The sequence below is a fragment of the Callospermophilus lateralis genome, chromosome 11 (genome assembly GCF_048772815.1).
Source record: "Callospermophilus lateralis isolate mCalLat2 chromosome 11, mCalLat2.hap1, whole genome shotgun sequence".
Taxonomy (NCBI): domain Eukaryota; kingdom Metazoa; phylum Chordata; class Mammalia; order Rodentia; family Sciuridae; genus Callospermophilus; species Callospermophilus lateralis.
The window spans coordinates 23,418,010-23,431,629 of NC_135315.1; the positions used below are offsets into that span (position 1 = coordinate 23,418,010).

The window sequence follows — 13,620 nt, forward strand, 5'->3', positions numbered from 1 at the left end:
TTATGGTTAAATAGTATTTGACGGAATAAATTTATCATAATTCATCAAGCTAGTCCTCTATTGATGATCATTTAAATGGAATTCCATATTACAATGAACAACCTTGTATATATCTCACATCATTTTGTACATGCAGGAAGGTATATGTAGGATAAATTCCTGGGAGAACAAATGCTGAGTCAGAGACTATGTGTATACACATACACTCATGCACACTCACACATACACACATGTACACACACACATATCTTTATTTTGTATTAAGAATTTTTTCAAATATATGTGTATGCATATATCTGTATATATAAGGCTGGCATAAACAGTAACAATTTTGATTGACTTTTTTTCTGTTTCAATAAATATATATGAAAATATGTATTTTATAATTATGATTTTTTTTTTTAAAGTACAGGGGAACCTAGGTTGCTTTACCACAGAGTTCTATCCCCAGTCCTTTTTATTTTTTTAAGATGGAGGGGTGGGTCCTCTCTAAGCTGCTAAGGCTGGCCTCAAGCCTGTGATCCTTTTACCTTAGCCTCCCCAGTTGCTGGGATTACAGGCCTATGCCACTAGACCTGGCTTGTATTTTGTAATTCTGATTGATATTCAAATTGCACTTCAGAGGGATTCGACTAATATTCACCAATTTGTTAAGGAAACACCCTCATCAGCAGTATATCTGAGATTTTTTTTGATCCTTTTTTTAATCTGATAGGTTAAAAATTGGTTATCTTGCAGTGTCTTTATTTTGAATTTCTTTATTAGTATTATGAATTTTTCATATTTTCATGTTTGTATGTATATATACACAAACATATACATACACATGTACACGTGCAATGAAAATATTCATTTGTATATGTTTGTGAATTCATATATATTGGAATTTTTTCATTGCTGGGGATTAAACGCAAGGCCTTGAGCATGCTAGCCAGGGGATCTCCCACCAAGCTACACCTCCAACCCCCTTTTCATATATTTTAAATACAGTTTATATTTCCCTTTTTAATTTTTTTTGTAGTTGTAGATGGACAGAATGCCTTTATTTTATTTGTTTATTTTTATGTGGTGCTGAGTATTGAACCCCATGCCTCACATATGCTAGGCAAGTGCTCTACCACTGAGCCCCAGCCCCAGCCCTATATTTCCCTTTTTTAAATAAAACTTTTATTTGCATTTATTTTATTCATAAAACCATAATCGATTCTTGTGCCATAAGGTTTTGCTTCTTCAGGGATATATTTTATGCAAATTATCTTCTGGTTTAGGAATAATTGATCCATACTTCCTTCCTTCCTTTCTTCCTTTCTTTTTGGGGGTGTGCGGTACTGGAGATTGAACCCAGGGGCACTTAACTACTGAGCCACATCCAACAGAGCTCAGTTGAGGCTGGCCTTGAATTTGGATCATCCTGTCTCAGCCTTCTGTATCACTGCGAGTAACAGGCATGCACCATGCTTGGCCTTTTTCCTTTTCACTGAGGATCATTTCAGTATGGCAGGGGGAACTCATGTATTGGTTAATGCAACCATGAGCTCTGTAAGTACAGCCATGCATCCTGGGTGCTTTGTTCACCTACGTATATTCAGTGACCACATAATCTATAATCTAAACCCTTAAATTCTGAGTTATTATTCTCGCATTTTTAAGCTTGTGCAACAGAAATTCATCACTCCTTTTAAGCCACCAATCCTGTGTCCAGCCCCACTGTTTGGCCTGGGAACACTTTCCAACTCGTCCATTGTAACACCCGAATAGCACATAGCACACGTTGCTTTTTTTTTTTCAAGGGGCTACTGAAGATTGAACTCGGGGATATTCAACTATTCAGCCACATCCCCAGTCCTATTTTGTATTTTATTTAGAGACAGGGTTAGGGTTAGGGCCTCACTAAGTTGCTGAGGCTAGTTTTGACCTGACAATCCTCCTGCCTCAGGCTCCTGCGCTGCTGGGATTAAAGGTATGTGCCACTGCACCCAGCACTCACACATTGCTTTTTTTTTTTTTTTTATTTGTTGTTTTTGTTGTTAATGAATCTTTATTTTTATTTATTTGTATGTGGTGCTGAAAGTCAAACCCAGTGCCTCACACATGCTAGGTCAGCGTTCTACCACTGAGCCACAACCCCAGCCCTCAAACATTACTTTTTAAGGTGACATCCTTCAGACACTCTGTGTTTTTTTTGGGTATGCATACCCTTGATGGCAGTTTCATGGATGTTCTTAGTGTGAACACAAAGATTTGAACCTCTTTCACTGAGTTTTATTTTTTGTGGTTCCAGTGATTGAACCCAAGGCCTGTGTATTCTAGGGTAAGCACTCTACATTGAGTTATACCCCTAGCCCCCTGAACTTATTGATTTGCATGATTTTGTGAAGGTTTCTGGGTCAAGAGAGTAGCAAACCATTTCAATAGGTATGTACTACTGCACCCAGCATTTTTCATTTTTATGAATACCAATAGTATTTACCAATAGTGTTTAAATTTGAGCCAATCGTGGTAGCCCATATCTGTAATCCCAGAGGCTCTGGAGGCTAAGACAGTAAGATCACAAGTTCAAGGCCAGCCTCCATAGTTTAGTGAGGCCTTAAGCAACTTAGTGAGATTCTGTCTTAAAATAAAAAATAAAAAGGATTGGGGATGTAGCTCAGTGGTAAATTGCCCCTGGGTCAAATCCCCAGTACCCTAAATAAATAAATAAATTTGATATGGCACTAAAGTGTCTAGAAATATTCTGTGCTAATTCTGTTAATAAAAGAGACCAGAGAATCAGTGAGACTTATAGGAAGGAAACTCCTCATTTTTTATTCCTTATAGTACTGATTGAATAAATGATTAAATAAAGATATTACAAGTTCATAAGGGCACATGGACATACTTAAGTAGTTTTTCTAAAGAAAATTTTGCTATCTAAATACTATTTAATAAGGAAAGCAGGAGTTACCTTAAAATTACTGATTGTATTATTTATCGATAATACGCATTGATTCTAACAATAACAGTAGGGTCCCTCATGGTGCTGTGTGTTTGCCAAAGAAAAGTCCTGTTGTGTCAAAAGGGGAGAACCAAAATTACTATATTAAGTGAAAAGTAGGAAAAGTCAGCAGAGAGGGTGATAATTAGGAGTTAAATAGATGGGCTCATAGAGGAGGCCACAGAAGATGAAGTTTGTTTCTTAAGGACCTTTTTTCCCTTTGCAGTGCTGAGACTCCAACCAAGGACATTTTGCCACAGAAGAGGCAAGTGTTCTGCCATTAAGCTATATCCCTGCCCTGAGCAGGGATATTTAAAGGAAACACACTGGACTAAATATTAGCATATCTGCACAAATGTTGAGCAGAAAATTAACTTTGTATTTTGGAAGAATTCACATGAGGGAGGCTCTGAAATTTTGGCACAAACTAAAGTAATACTATACAAGTGTTTGCCTTCTTTTAGTTATAAAGTATTGTTGCTCCTTGAGGACTGTTACCCTTCAAGACTGACTGATTATACAAATGAGGTGAGTCACTGTACTCTCTTTGTTCTGTAAGAACAATCATAATTTTTAAACTATGGGTGACCCAAAACCTAAAGACCTAGGCAAGAGCATCTTCTTATTATTAAACCATTCTTGGAAGACCCAGAATAGGATCACATATTCATTAGCAGACTGGCTATAAAAATTTGATTAGGATCTCAAAATGAATATCTTTAAAAAGTAATTTTAAACATTTGAAAACTTTCTTAGTTAATATATACCACATGATGCCAAATTCAGAATGTGAAAACAGCATAGATTACAACCCTCCCAACCCCCTTCATGGTGATAATTATCTTTTATCACATATCCTTCCTCAGAGTTTCTGTGCCTTTATAGATGTCATGTATGAGAAAGTTTGTGCTCACAAATGATAGCATATCATATACATATTTTGAATTTTTTTACTTATAGTTAAAATTGTATCTTAATTTTAAGTAATTATCTTAATTCTTAAAATAAGGCATTAAAAATTCAGTTTATGAGCCCATCTTATTAAATGAAAACTCTAGGTCTATATTGTTGTAAGTAAACTTTTAGTCAAAGTGAGCGTACTGTAATTGTATTTTGAGTGTAAGCTCTTTCTTGTCATAGTTTTATGTAAGTTAGGGTTATATTTAAATTCTATTTCTGGGGCTGAGATTATAGCTCAATGGTAGAGTGCCTTCTTAGCATATGTGAGGTCCTGGGTTAATCCCCAGCACTACCCCCTTCAAAAAAAAATTTTTTTTTACTTCTTATTAATAATCAATATACTACTGTACTTCTAATTAATAGACTACTAACATATACACTCATGCATTCTGTATCCAAATATTTTATATGTGCGTAGATGTTTTAAAATCTTTTTTTTTTTTTTTTTTTTTTTAGTTGTAGATGGACATAATGCCTTTATTTATTTATTTTTATGTGGTGCTGAGGATGGTACCCAGTGACTCATACGTGCTGGGCAAGTGTACTATCACTGAGCTACAACCCCAGCGCTGTGCATAGATTTTAAAATGCCAATTGTATTTAAAATATTTTTTTTCTTAAGTGTAGCAACACTCACATAATAAATTATTTCAATAAGAGCCTTTATTTAGGCACTGGGGTTGTGGCTCAGTGGTAAAGTGCTCATCTAGCATGGTTCAATCTTCAGCACCACATATAAAATAAATAAAATAAAGGTATGTGTCCTTTACTACAACTAAGAAATAAATGGATTTTTCTTAAAAAGAGCCTTTATTTATACATATATAACCAATTAGTTGTAATTAAATTAATAATGAATTGTCAGGAATATTATGATCTTCTTGAAAAGGAGTTTTTTGTTGTTGTTGTTGTTGTTACTGGCAGTTGAACATAGGGATGCTTTACTACAGCTAGATCCCCAGCTCTTTTTTTTTTTTTTTTAAGAAAGAGAGAGAATTTTTAATATTTATTTTTTAGTTTTTTGGCGGACACAACATCTTTGTATGTGGTGCTGAGGATCGAACCCCAGGCCGCATGCATGTCAGGCGAGCGCGCTACTGCTTGAGCCCCATCCCCAGCCCCATCCCCAGCTCTTTTTATTTTTTATTTTGAGACAGGTTCTTGGCTGTTCCCCAGGATGGCCTTGAACTTGGAATCCTCTTGCCTCAGTGCCCTCACCGCCAGTTGCTAATATTATAGGCCTGTCCCACAGTGCCTGACCTCCTTTTGAGTTTTTATGGAGCCTTCATTACATATCTAATAGACTAAGTGGGGAAATTCAGCATGGCCTATCTCTTCAGATTCTTCAGAACCCCTTCTGAAATGGGGGTCTTATCTTCTATCAACCAAGATAAGTCAGAGAGAGGTGGAGAAGATTTAACAGTTATGAGGTATGGAAGGAATCACATGAGGTTATGAGGTAGGAATCACAAACAAAACCCCCCAAGTAGATATAATATTACAATAGGCAACAGCAAATATATAATGTAAAATAGTGGTGAATGCTAAAAATAGTTCACCAGAGGATATAGAGTAAGGATTTTTTTTCTTTTTTGCGGGGGTGGGGGTGTGTGTGGGGGTGGGGGGGTACTGGGGATTAAACACAGGCATGCTTAATCACTGAGCCACATCTTCTGCCCTTTTAAATTTTTTTTTTTTACTTTGAGGCAGTCTTGCTAAGTTGCTGAGGCTGGCCTTGATCTTGGGCTCCTATAGCCTCACTGGGATAACAGACATGTGTCACCATGTCCTTCCAGAGTAAGGGTTCTTGTGGTTCTGGAATGAATAGATAGCTCAAGAAGTGAATTGAGCAGAGGCCTAAAAGGTTTAGATAGCTGGAAAAAGAACTGTCCAAGTCGAGTAGTTGAGACTATAGATGCACACCATTGTGCTTGGCTTCTTTTTATTGAAAATTTTGAATTGCATGGATATAGCACATTTTATTCATCAATTGCCAGATATTTGGATAACAAAAGCCCACTTTGGAACTATCATAAGTAATACTACTATGACATTTGTGTACACATTTTTGTGTGAACATCTTTTCATTTTTCTGGGGTATATGCAGGAGTGGGACTGCTGAATCAAATGTTAACTCTATATTTAACTTTTGAGGAACTCTAAGCTGTTTACCAAAGTGACTACACCATTTTACATTTTTACCAGCAATGTATGAGGGCTTCAATTTCTCTACCTCCCCCTAACACTTATTATTATCTATCATTTTGATTATAGTTTTTTTAGGGGTATGAAGTGTTGTCTCCTTGTGGTTTTAACTTGCATTTGCCCGGTGGTTAATGATTCTAAGGATCTTTTCACATACTTATTAAGGCCACCTCTTTGAGTGACTTTTCTTTTTAAATGGGGATGGATGTCTGTGGTTGGAACTTGGCCTACTTGTTTTTGTTTTGTTTTGTTTTTTAAATGAGTCAACTAAGCATCTTAAAGTAGCAACCAAATAAATAGTCTCTTCTCACTCTTGGTAGAAGGTAAATTAAAGACTTGATTTAATCTACATGTGTGTTTTTATCTTTTTATTTCTGTAAAATGTAACAACAAAGATTTTTTTTACATGTGAATATGATTTATATTGTAGTTTGAATTATTATCAATTGGCCAGAGGTTAGGGGGGGGACTTTCATTGATATCAGCTTTTTTTTTTTTTTTGTATTGAAGATTGAACCCAGGGGTGCTTTATCACTGAGCTACATCCCCAGCCCTTTTTATTTTTATTTTTGAGATAGGGTCTTGTTAAGTTGCTTAGGGCTTTGCTGAATTTCTGAGGCTGGTCTCAAACTTGCAGTCCTCCTTCCTCAACCTCCCAAATTGCTGGGATTACAGGTGTGTGCCACCATACCTGGCTTCACCGATATATCTTTAAGGCCAAAATTTTGGCCATTTAGTAAATCCTTCAAATGCTCATCAGTAAGACTACAACATCAGTCACAAAGGATTAGAAATGAAACATTTCTTGAAATTTCGTAGAAAGCTATCACATTTATAATGGCAGTGTTTCTCTTAACATCACCAAAGTTTTGCGAATTATGAAAAATGTATAATTTTTTTAGGAACATATTTAACTTCGGTCATATAATCTAAAATATGTTAATTTGAAATGACATTCTTGTTTTACTAAATTAAAAATATCTCATTTTAAAGCCCGATGCGGTCACACACACTTGTAATCCTGGCCACTTGAAAGGCTGAGGCAGGAAGATTGTAAATTCAAGGCTAGCCTGGGCAACTTAGCAAGACCCTGTTTAAAATAAAAAATGAAAAGGGATGGGGATGTAGCTCAGTGGTACAGTGCCTCAGGTACTGTTCCCTCCACCCAAAAAAAATTGCTTTAGTAGAGATTTTGTTCTCAAAAGTGTTATTGCTGCAGTCTAGATTTGGTCTTGTCCATCCAGATTTGTAAAGTAATTTTTTTTTCCTTTCCAGAAATACACGCTACAGGATTTAACTATCAGAATGAAGATGAAAAAGTTACCTTGTCTTTTCCTAGTACTCTCCAAACAGGTAAGAGACATGATTTTTGTAAAGTCCCATGATAAATGGTGGCATTTTAGTTATTCCAAAGAAATTTATGTGTACTGTTTTATCTTTTATTGTTGTTAGCAGATTGTTTTAAGAATGATTTTTTTTTTTTAAATAAAAAAGGTTCATTGTAATTCAGGGGGCACCAAGGTTTTTTCTCTCCCAAGAAACAAGACTAAGGCTCTTTCTACTCTAGAATGCATTTTTAAAAAATATTTATTTTTTACTTATAGGTGGACACAGTGTCTTTACTTTATGTGGTGCTGAGGATCAAACCTAGTGCCTTACACATGCTAGGCAAGCACTCTACCTCTAAGCCACAATCCCAGCCCTAGAATGCATTGTTTTTTAGCTTCAGCTTTTTAAAAATACACTTACCTAGACCCATCTTATACTAATTGATTCAAACCTCTAGTTTTATACTCCACATTTAATTCAGATGTACAACCAGCACATTGTTTTGGGCATTCTAGGAAAGATTTGTTAAAATGTTATTATTAAAACAAAGAAAATGAAAGACTTTCTGAACCTAATGTAGTGGAAGAAATTATGTACAAATCAATTGGCAAAGCACTAAGAATTCAATAAATGAACAAATGAAAAAGAACAGATAATTCATAGAGAAGAAAATGAAAATGACTATTAAACAGTTGAAAAAATATTTAGTTTCTTATTAATGAGAAATATCAAAACAGTGTTGTTTCCAAATTAGTTTTTGCCTGTTATATGAACTGAAGAAAAATATTCCTGATGATATAGTTTCTTTGATATTACTGGTAGGAGTATAAATTCGTGTAATTGTTTTGAAAAATAAATTGTCGTTGTATATCAGGAACCTAGCAATTCTGCTAATAAGTCTGTATTCTTAGTCAGGCACAATGGTTCACACCTGAAATCCCAGCTGAGGGATTACAGAAGGCTGAGGCAGGATATTGGCAAGTTTAAGCTCTATTGGGGCAACTTTGTGAGACCCTATCTACAAATTTAAAAAGGCCTGGTATGTTGCTCAGTGGTTAAACACTTGCTTAGCATGCAGAAGGCTCTGGGTTTAATCTGCACATACCCCCCTCCCCCAAATGTATTCTTAGGAAAAAAATTATAATAATAAAATACTTTATGCTTAGAAGTATCTTATTGTATGTGGTGGTAAAAAAAAAAAAATAGAATTAATAGGGCTGGGTTGTAGTTCAGTGATAGAGCACTTGCCTAGCATGTGTGAGGCACAGAGTTTGATTCTCAGCATCACAAACAAATAAAAAAAGAAAGAAAGAAAGGTTTATCAACAACTAAAATATTTTAAAAAAATAAAATAAATAAAAGGTCCATCAACAACTAAAATATTTAAAAAATTAAAAATATTGAATTAATGTATTTGTCTACAACTAAAGAAATGATTAATCATGACATATCAATATAGTAAAATATATTTAATAGTGAAGATCTGCAAATTTATTTATTTGTTTATTTTTGCATTACTGATTGAACTCAGTGGCATTTTACCACTGAACTACATCTCCATCCTTTTTTATTTTTTTTGAGACAAAGTCTCAATAAGATGCCTAGGCTGGCCTCAAAATTTTAATCTTCCTGCCTCAGCCTCCTGAGTAAATAGCTTACAGGCAGGTACTATAACACCCAGATTATGAATTCTTAATAACACTGTAAAGTGCTTATTGTAAGGCAAGATTGAAAAGCAGAATATAAAATTACATATTCAGATTGATGAATAATCTGTCTAAAATAGTACGAATAAAATGCTGTCTTGTTTATCTCTGGGTGTTGGCATAAATGATTTTTACTTTTATTTATACCTGTTTTCTGGTTCCCAGAATTTTCTTTCTTTCTTTTTTTCTTTTTTTTTTTCGTGTGTGTTTTTTTTTTTGTGTGTGTGTGTGTGTGTATACTACTGGGGATTGAACCTGGGGCACATGCTGGGCTGGTGCTCTACCACTGAGCTGCATCTCCAGCCCAGGTTTTTAAAAATTTTATATTGAAAATCTATTGCCTTAATATGAATACTTTTTGGAAAAAATTTAAATTGGAGTAGTTTTCTTTTGTTTTAGTACTTTTGGAGGCCTTTTTGTTTATGATTATTAACAAAATAAATGTTTTGCCATGAAATATATTAAGAGATATTGGAAAATATACAGTAATATGAAAATTGAGATTCCCTGTCTTTCACCCCTTTCACTTCCATTGTTTTTGGTGAATACTTCCAGAAATATATTATGTGTATATAAACACGTATGTATACATTTGAACCCACAAATAAGATCATACATCTCAGTGGCTTGTCTTGTTAATATTTCTTGCTTACACATGACTTATGAGGACTGCTGATGATCTGTAGCCTTGTTACCAACTTTACAGGGCTCCATTTGGCTTACAAGTTTTCTCTTTTACAAGTCACTTAGGATCTTTAGTGACTAACCACTATCTGCAGCATACTATTTTTCACACATGGCAGAGGGCAAATAGGTGAACCACAAAAAAGTTAGTTTTTTCATGGGTATTATATGTTTGATGTTCACTCACATTTTGTTAGCCAAAGCAAGTAGCATGACCAAACCCAGTCTCTGGGGCAATAATTACCGAACATGTGGGGAAAACTTCTAATATGAAATAAATGAAAGAGCACAAAGCAAAACAATAATAACATAAGAAATTAGAAAGAGGGACTGGGGCTGTGGTTCAGGGGTTGTGCACTTGCTTAGCACGTGTGAGGCACTGGGTTCAAATCTCAGCACCACATATAAATAAATAAAATAAAGGTCTATCAACAACTAAAAAATCACACACAAAAAAAGAAATTAGAAGAAACAAAAGCAAAGAAATATTATAGTAACATAAGAAATTAGAAGAAACAAAGACAAATTATAAAGAGAAAGAAGAACCTCAAACTAATTAATATCCTTAAGAGAATTAAGAGGAAGACAATACATTCATCAAATAAGGATGACAAAAGGCCATCCAACAGGAAGAAAAAGTATAATATGATTAAAACAAAACAAAACAGGTAGAAGTTTTGGAAAATGAAATTAAGGAATCTTCCAAACAGGAGGAAAACCAAAGAAATGGAAAACAGAGAAGTTGAAGGTTTGAGAACCAATCCAACAGGACCAATATCCACCTTAAAAAGAGAGAGAGAGAGAGAGAGAGAGAGAGAGAGAGAGAGAGAGAGAGAGAGAGAGAACGAACAGAGAAAATGGGAAGAATTTATTAAAGACATAAAATTTTAAACATTTTATTTGAATTGATGAGGCAGGAGCCTTCAGTTTGCAGAGGTATACCATTGGGAGAGATTAACTCATAAAGTGTAAAAAGTTCCAGACCAAAGCAAATTTTAGAACTTTTACAATAAAGTGATGGTCTCATAGATTTTGTATTTGGGATGGGACAGAAGAAAGAAAGGCTGTTATATTATTTTCAAATTTCAGGAATCAGAGCAGTGGTGCATGTCTGCAATCTCAGCTACTCTGGAGGCTGAGGCAGGAGAATTCCAAATTCAGTCAGCCTAAACAACTCAGTGAGACCCTGTCTGAAAATTTTATAAAGGGATATAACTCAATGGTAGGGTGCTTCTCTAACATGTTCAACACTTAATACTTTAAAGAAAAAAGAAAGAAAAGGGAAAAAATTTCAGTAATCAGAATAGCACTAGGCTTTCATCAGGAATGTAGACTATAGTGAAGCCATTGCTTCAGAATACTAAATGAATCTGAATTTCAACTTAGAGGTCTGTGCTTAGCCAAATTATGAATTTGTGTGAGAGTAAAAAAAATAATTTTTTTTCAGAATTGCAAACTATAGAAAATTTCACTCTTTGTAAGAGATGTGATGGGGATGGTTTAGCTAAGACTTCACTTTCTACGTTAAGGAGAAAATGTTTAAGATTGAAAAACTGAATAAACAGTTATATCTTCTAAACAAGTATTTAGAAATCACAGGAGTTGAAATTGTTCACTTCTGGGGGCAGGATATGGGGAGTATTGGGTAGGGCCTGCAACTTATAAGACTCAGTATTATATGAGTTTTAAACTATGAATGATTACTTTGATAAAAATAAAAAAAATTAAGTTTAAATCTTTATTTCTTTTCTGTGAAAAGAAATCAGTAGCAAAAGTGAAACAAAACAATTCTTTTCTATAATTGGAAATTTTTCTGAATAATTAATGAGTCAAAGACGACTTGTTATGATAATTAGGAAAAGCTGGGCTTTGGTGGTGTGTATATACCTGTAGATCCAGCTATTCAGGATTCTGGGGGTGGAAGGATCATTTGAGCCCAGGAGTTCAAGACAAACTTGACCCTGTTTCCAAAAAAGAAAAGGAAGAAAATCAGAAAATATTTAGAACTGAATAAAGAAATTGCCATATATTAAAACATGAGGGGGCTGGGGATGTGGCTTAAATGGGCTGGGGATGTGGCTCAAGCAGTAATGCACTTGCCTGGCATGCTTGGGGCGCTGGTTTGGATCCTCAGCACCACATAATGAAGATGTTGTTTCCTTCGAAAACTGAAAAATAAATATTAAAAAATTCTCTCTCTCTCTCTCTCTAAAAAAATAAATAAAACATGAGGGATGTAGGTAAGACATTACACAAAAAACAATATTTAGTTAAGGAGCAAGACTGAAAATTAATTAGCTAAATACCAAAGCTTGGGCTGGGGCTGTAGTTTGGTGCCAGAGCAGTTGTATACCATTTATTAGGCACTAGGTTCGAGCCTTAGCACCACATTAAAAATAAACAAATAAAGGCATTCTACAATACAAAAAAAATTTAAATAAATCCCAAAGCTAGACAAAAAAGAGCACATAACTTCAAGAAAGTAGAAGATAAAAATAAAGATTAAAGAGCAGAAATTAATGAAGTAAAAAGAAGAAGGCAGGAGAAAATATTTTGAAACACTGATTTTAAAAATAGTCTGAGCTGCTATGATGGCACTCTCCTGTAATTCCAGCAACTCGAGGCTGAGGCAGGAGGATTGAAAGTTTAAAGCCAGACTCAGCAATTTAGTGAGGCCTAAGCAATACCCTGTTTCAAAGTAAAAAACAAAAAGCTCTTTTGGCTCAGTAGTTAAGTGCCCTTGGACTCAATCCCCAGAATACACCACCCCCCACCCCCCCCACCCCCGCCAAAAAAAAAAAAGTCTGAGCCAAGTGCAGTAGTGCTCACCTGTAATCCCAGTGACCTGGGAGTCTGTGGTAGGAGTATTGCAAGTTCAAGGCCAGCCTCAGCAATTTAGTAAGACCCTGTCCCAAAATAAATAAATAAAAAATAAGAAGGCTTAGGGATGTATCTCAGTGCTAAAGAGCCTTACTGCCAAAGAAGTCTGAGAAAATATATAAACCTAGCAAGCATAGGAAACAAAAAGTGTCACATGGGCCTGGTGTAGTGGCACAGCCTATAATCTCACTTACTCAGGAGGCTGAGACAGGGTGATCCAAGTTCTCAGCAATCTGATGAGATCATATCTTGAAGCAAGAAATAAAAAAGACAGGGGATATAGCACAGTGGTAGAGTGCCCCTGGGATGGATGGATGGATGGATGAATGGATAGGCAGATCAACCATACTTACCAAAAAAAAATCAGAATATATTGGCTGAATTCATGGGACAAAAGTAAGAACTCTTAACATGATAGATTTGTATTATACACGGAGATATATATTGAGTGTTTAATCTATTCCAGATAATATTGTAAGTGCATCAGAAATATTAACTTGGGACTGAGGATGTTGCTCAGTGGTAGTATGCTTACCTAACATGTATGAGGCTCTGAGTTCAATCCCCTGCACTGCCAACATAAAGAAACAAAGGAATGAAAAATTAGCTAGGCAACCTAGTATACATGCTGATAATCCCAGGATCTCTTGAGCTCAGAAATATGAGGCCAGTCTGAACAACATAGTAAAACCCTTTTGAGAGAGTGTCTTATTATCTCCATAGATAAAGAAAAGAAAACTAAGATACAAAAATGTTTAATTAACTTAAATAACTTGTCTAGGGTCACACAACTGGTGAGTGGAGGTGAGATTTAAACCCGAGCAGTTTAAATCAGAAGACTGTACTTCTAATCACAACATTATGCTTGCTTGCTGGCTTATT

At 35.2% G+C, this 13,620-nt stretch overlaps 1 protein-coding gene across 1 annotated transcript in view; it reads left to right on the top strand.

The window, feature by feature from the left end:
- Npepps (aminopeptidase puromycin sensitive) overlaps positions 1-13,620 on the top strand; it is a 91,151-nt gene that overhangs the window by 33,249 nt on the left and 44,282 nt on the right. Inside the window, exon 3 of the mRNA XM_076869396.2 lies at positions 7,415-7,492. Coding sequence (XP_076725511.1) covers positions 7,415-7,492 — 78 coding nt within the window. The remainder of the gene's footprint in view (positions 1-7,414; positions 7,493-13,620) is intronic.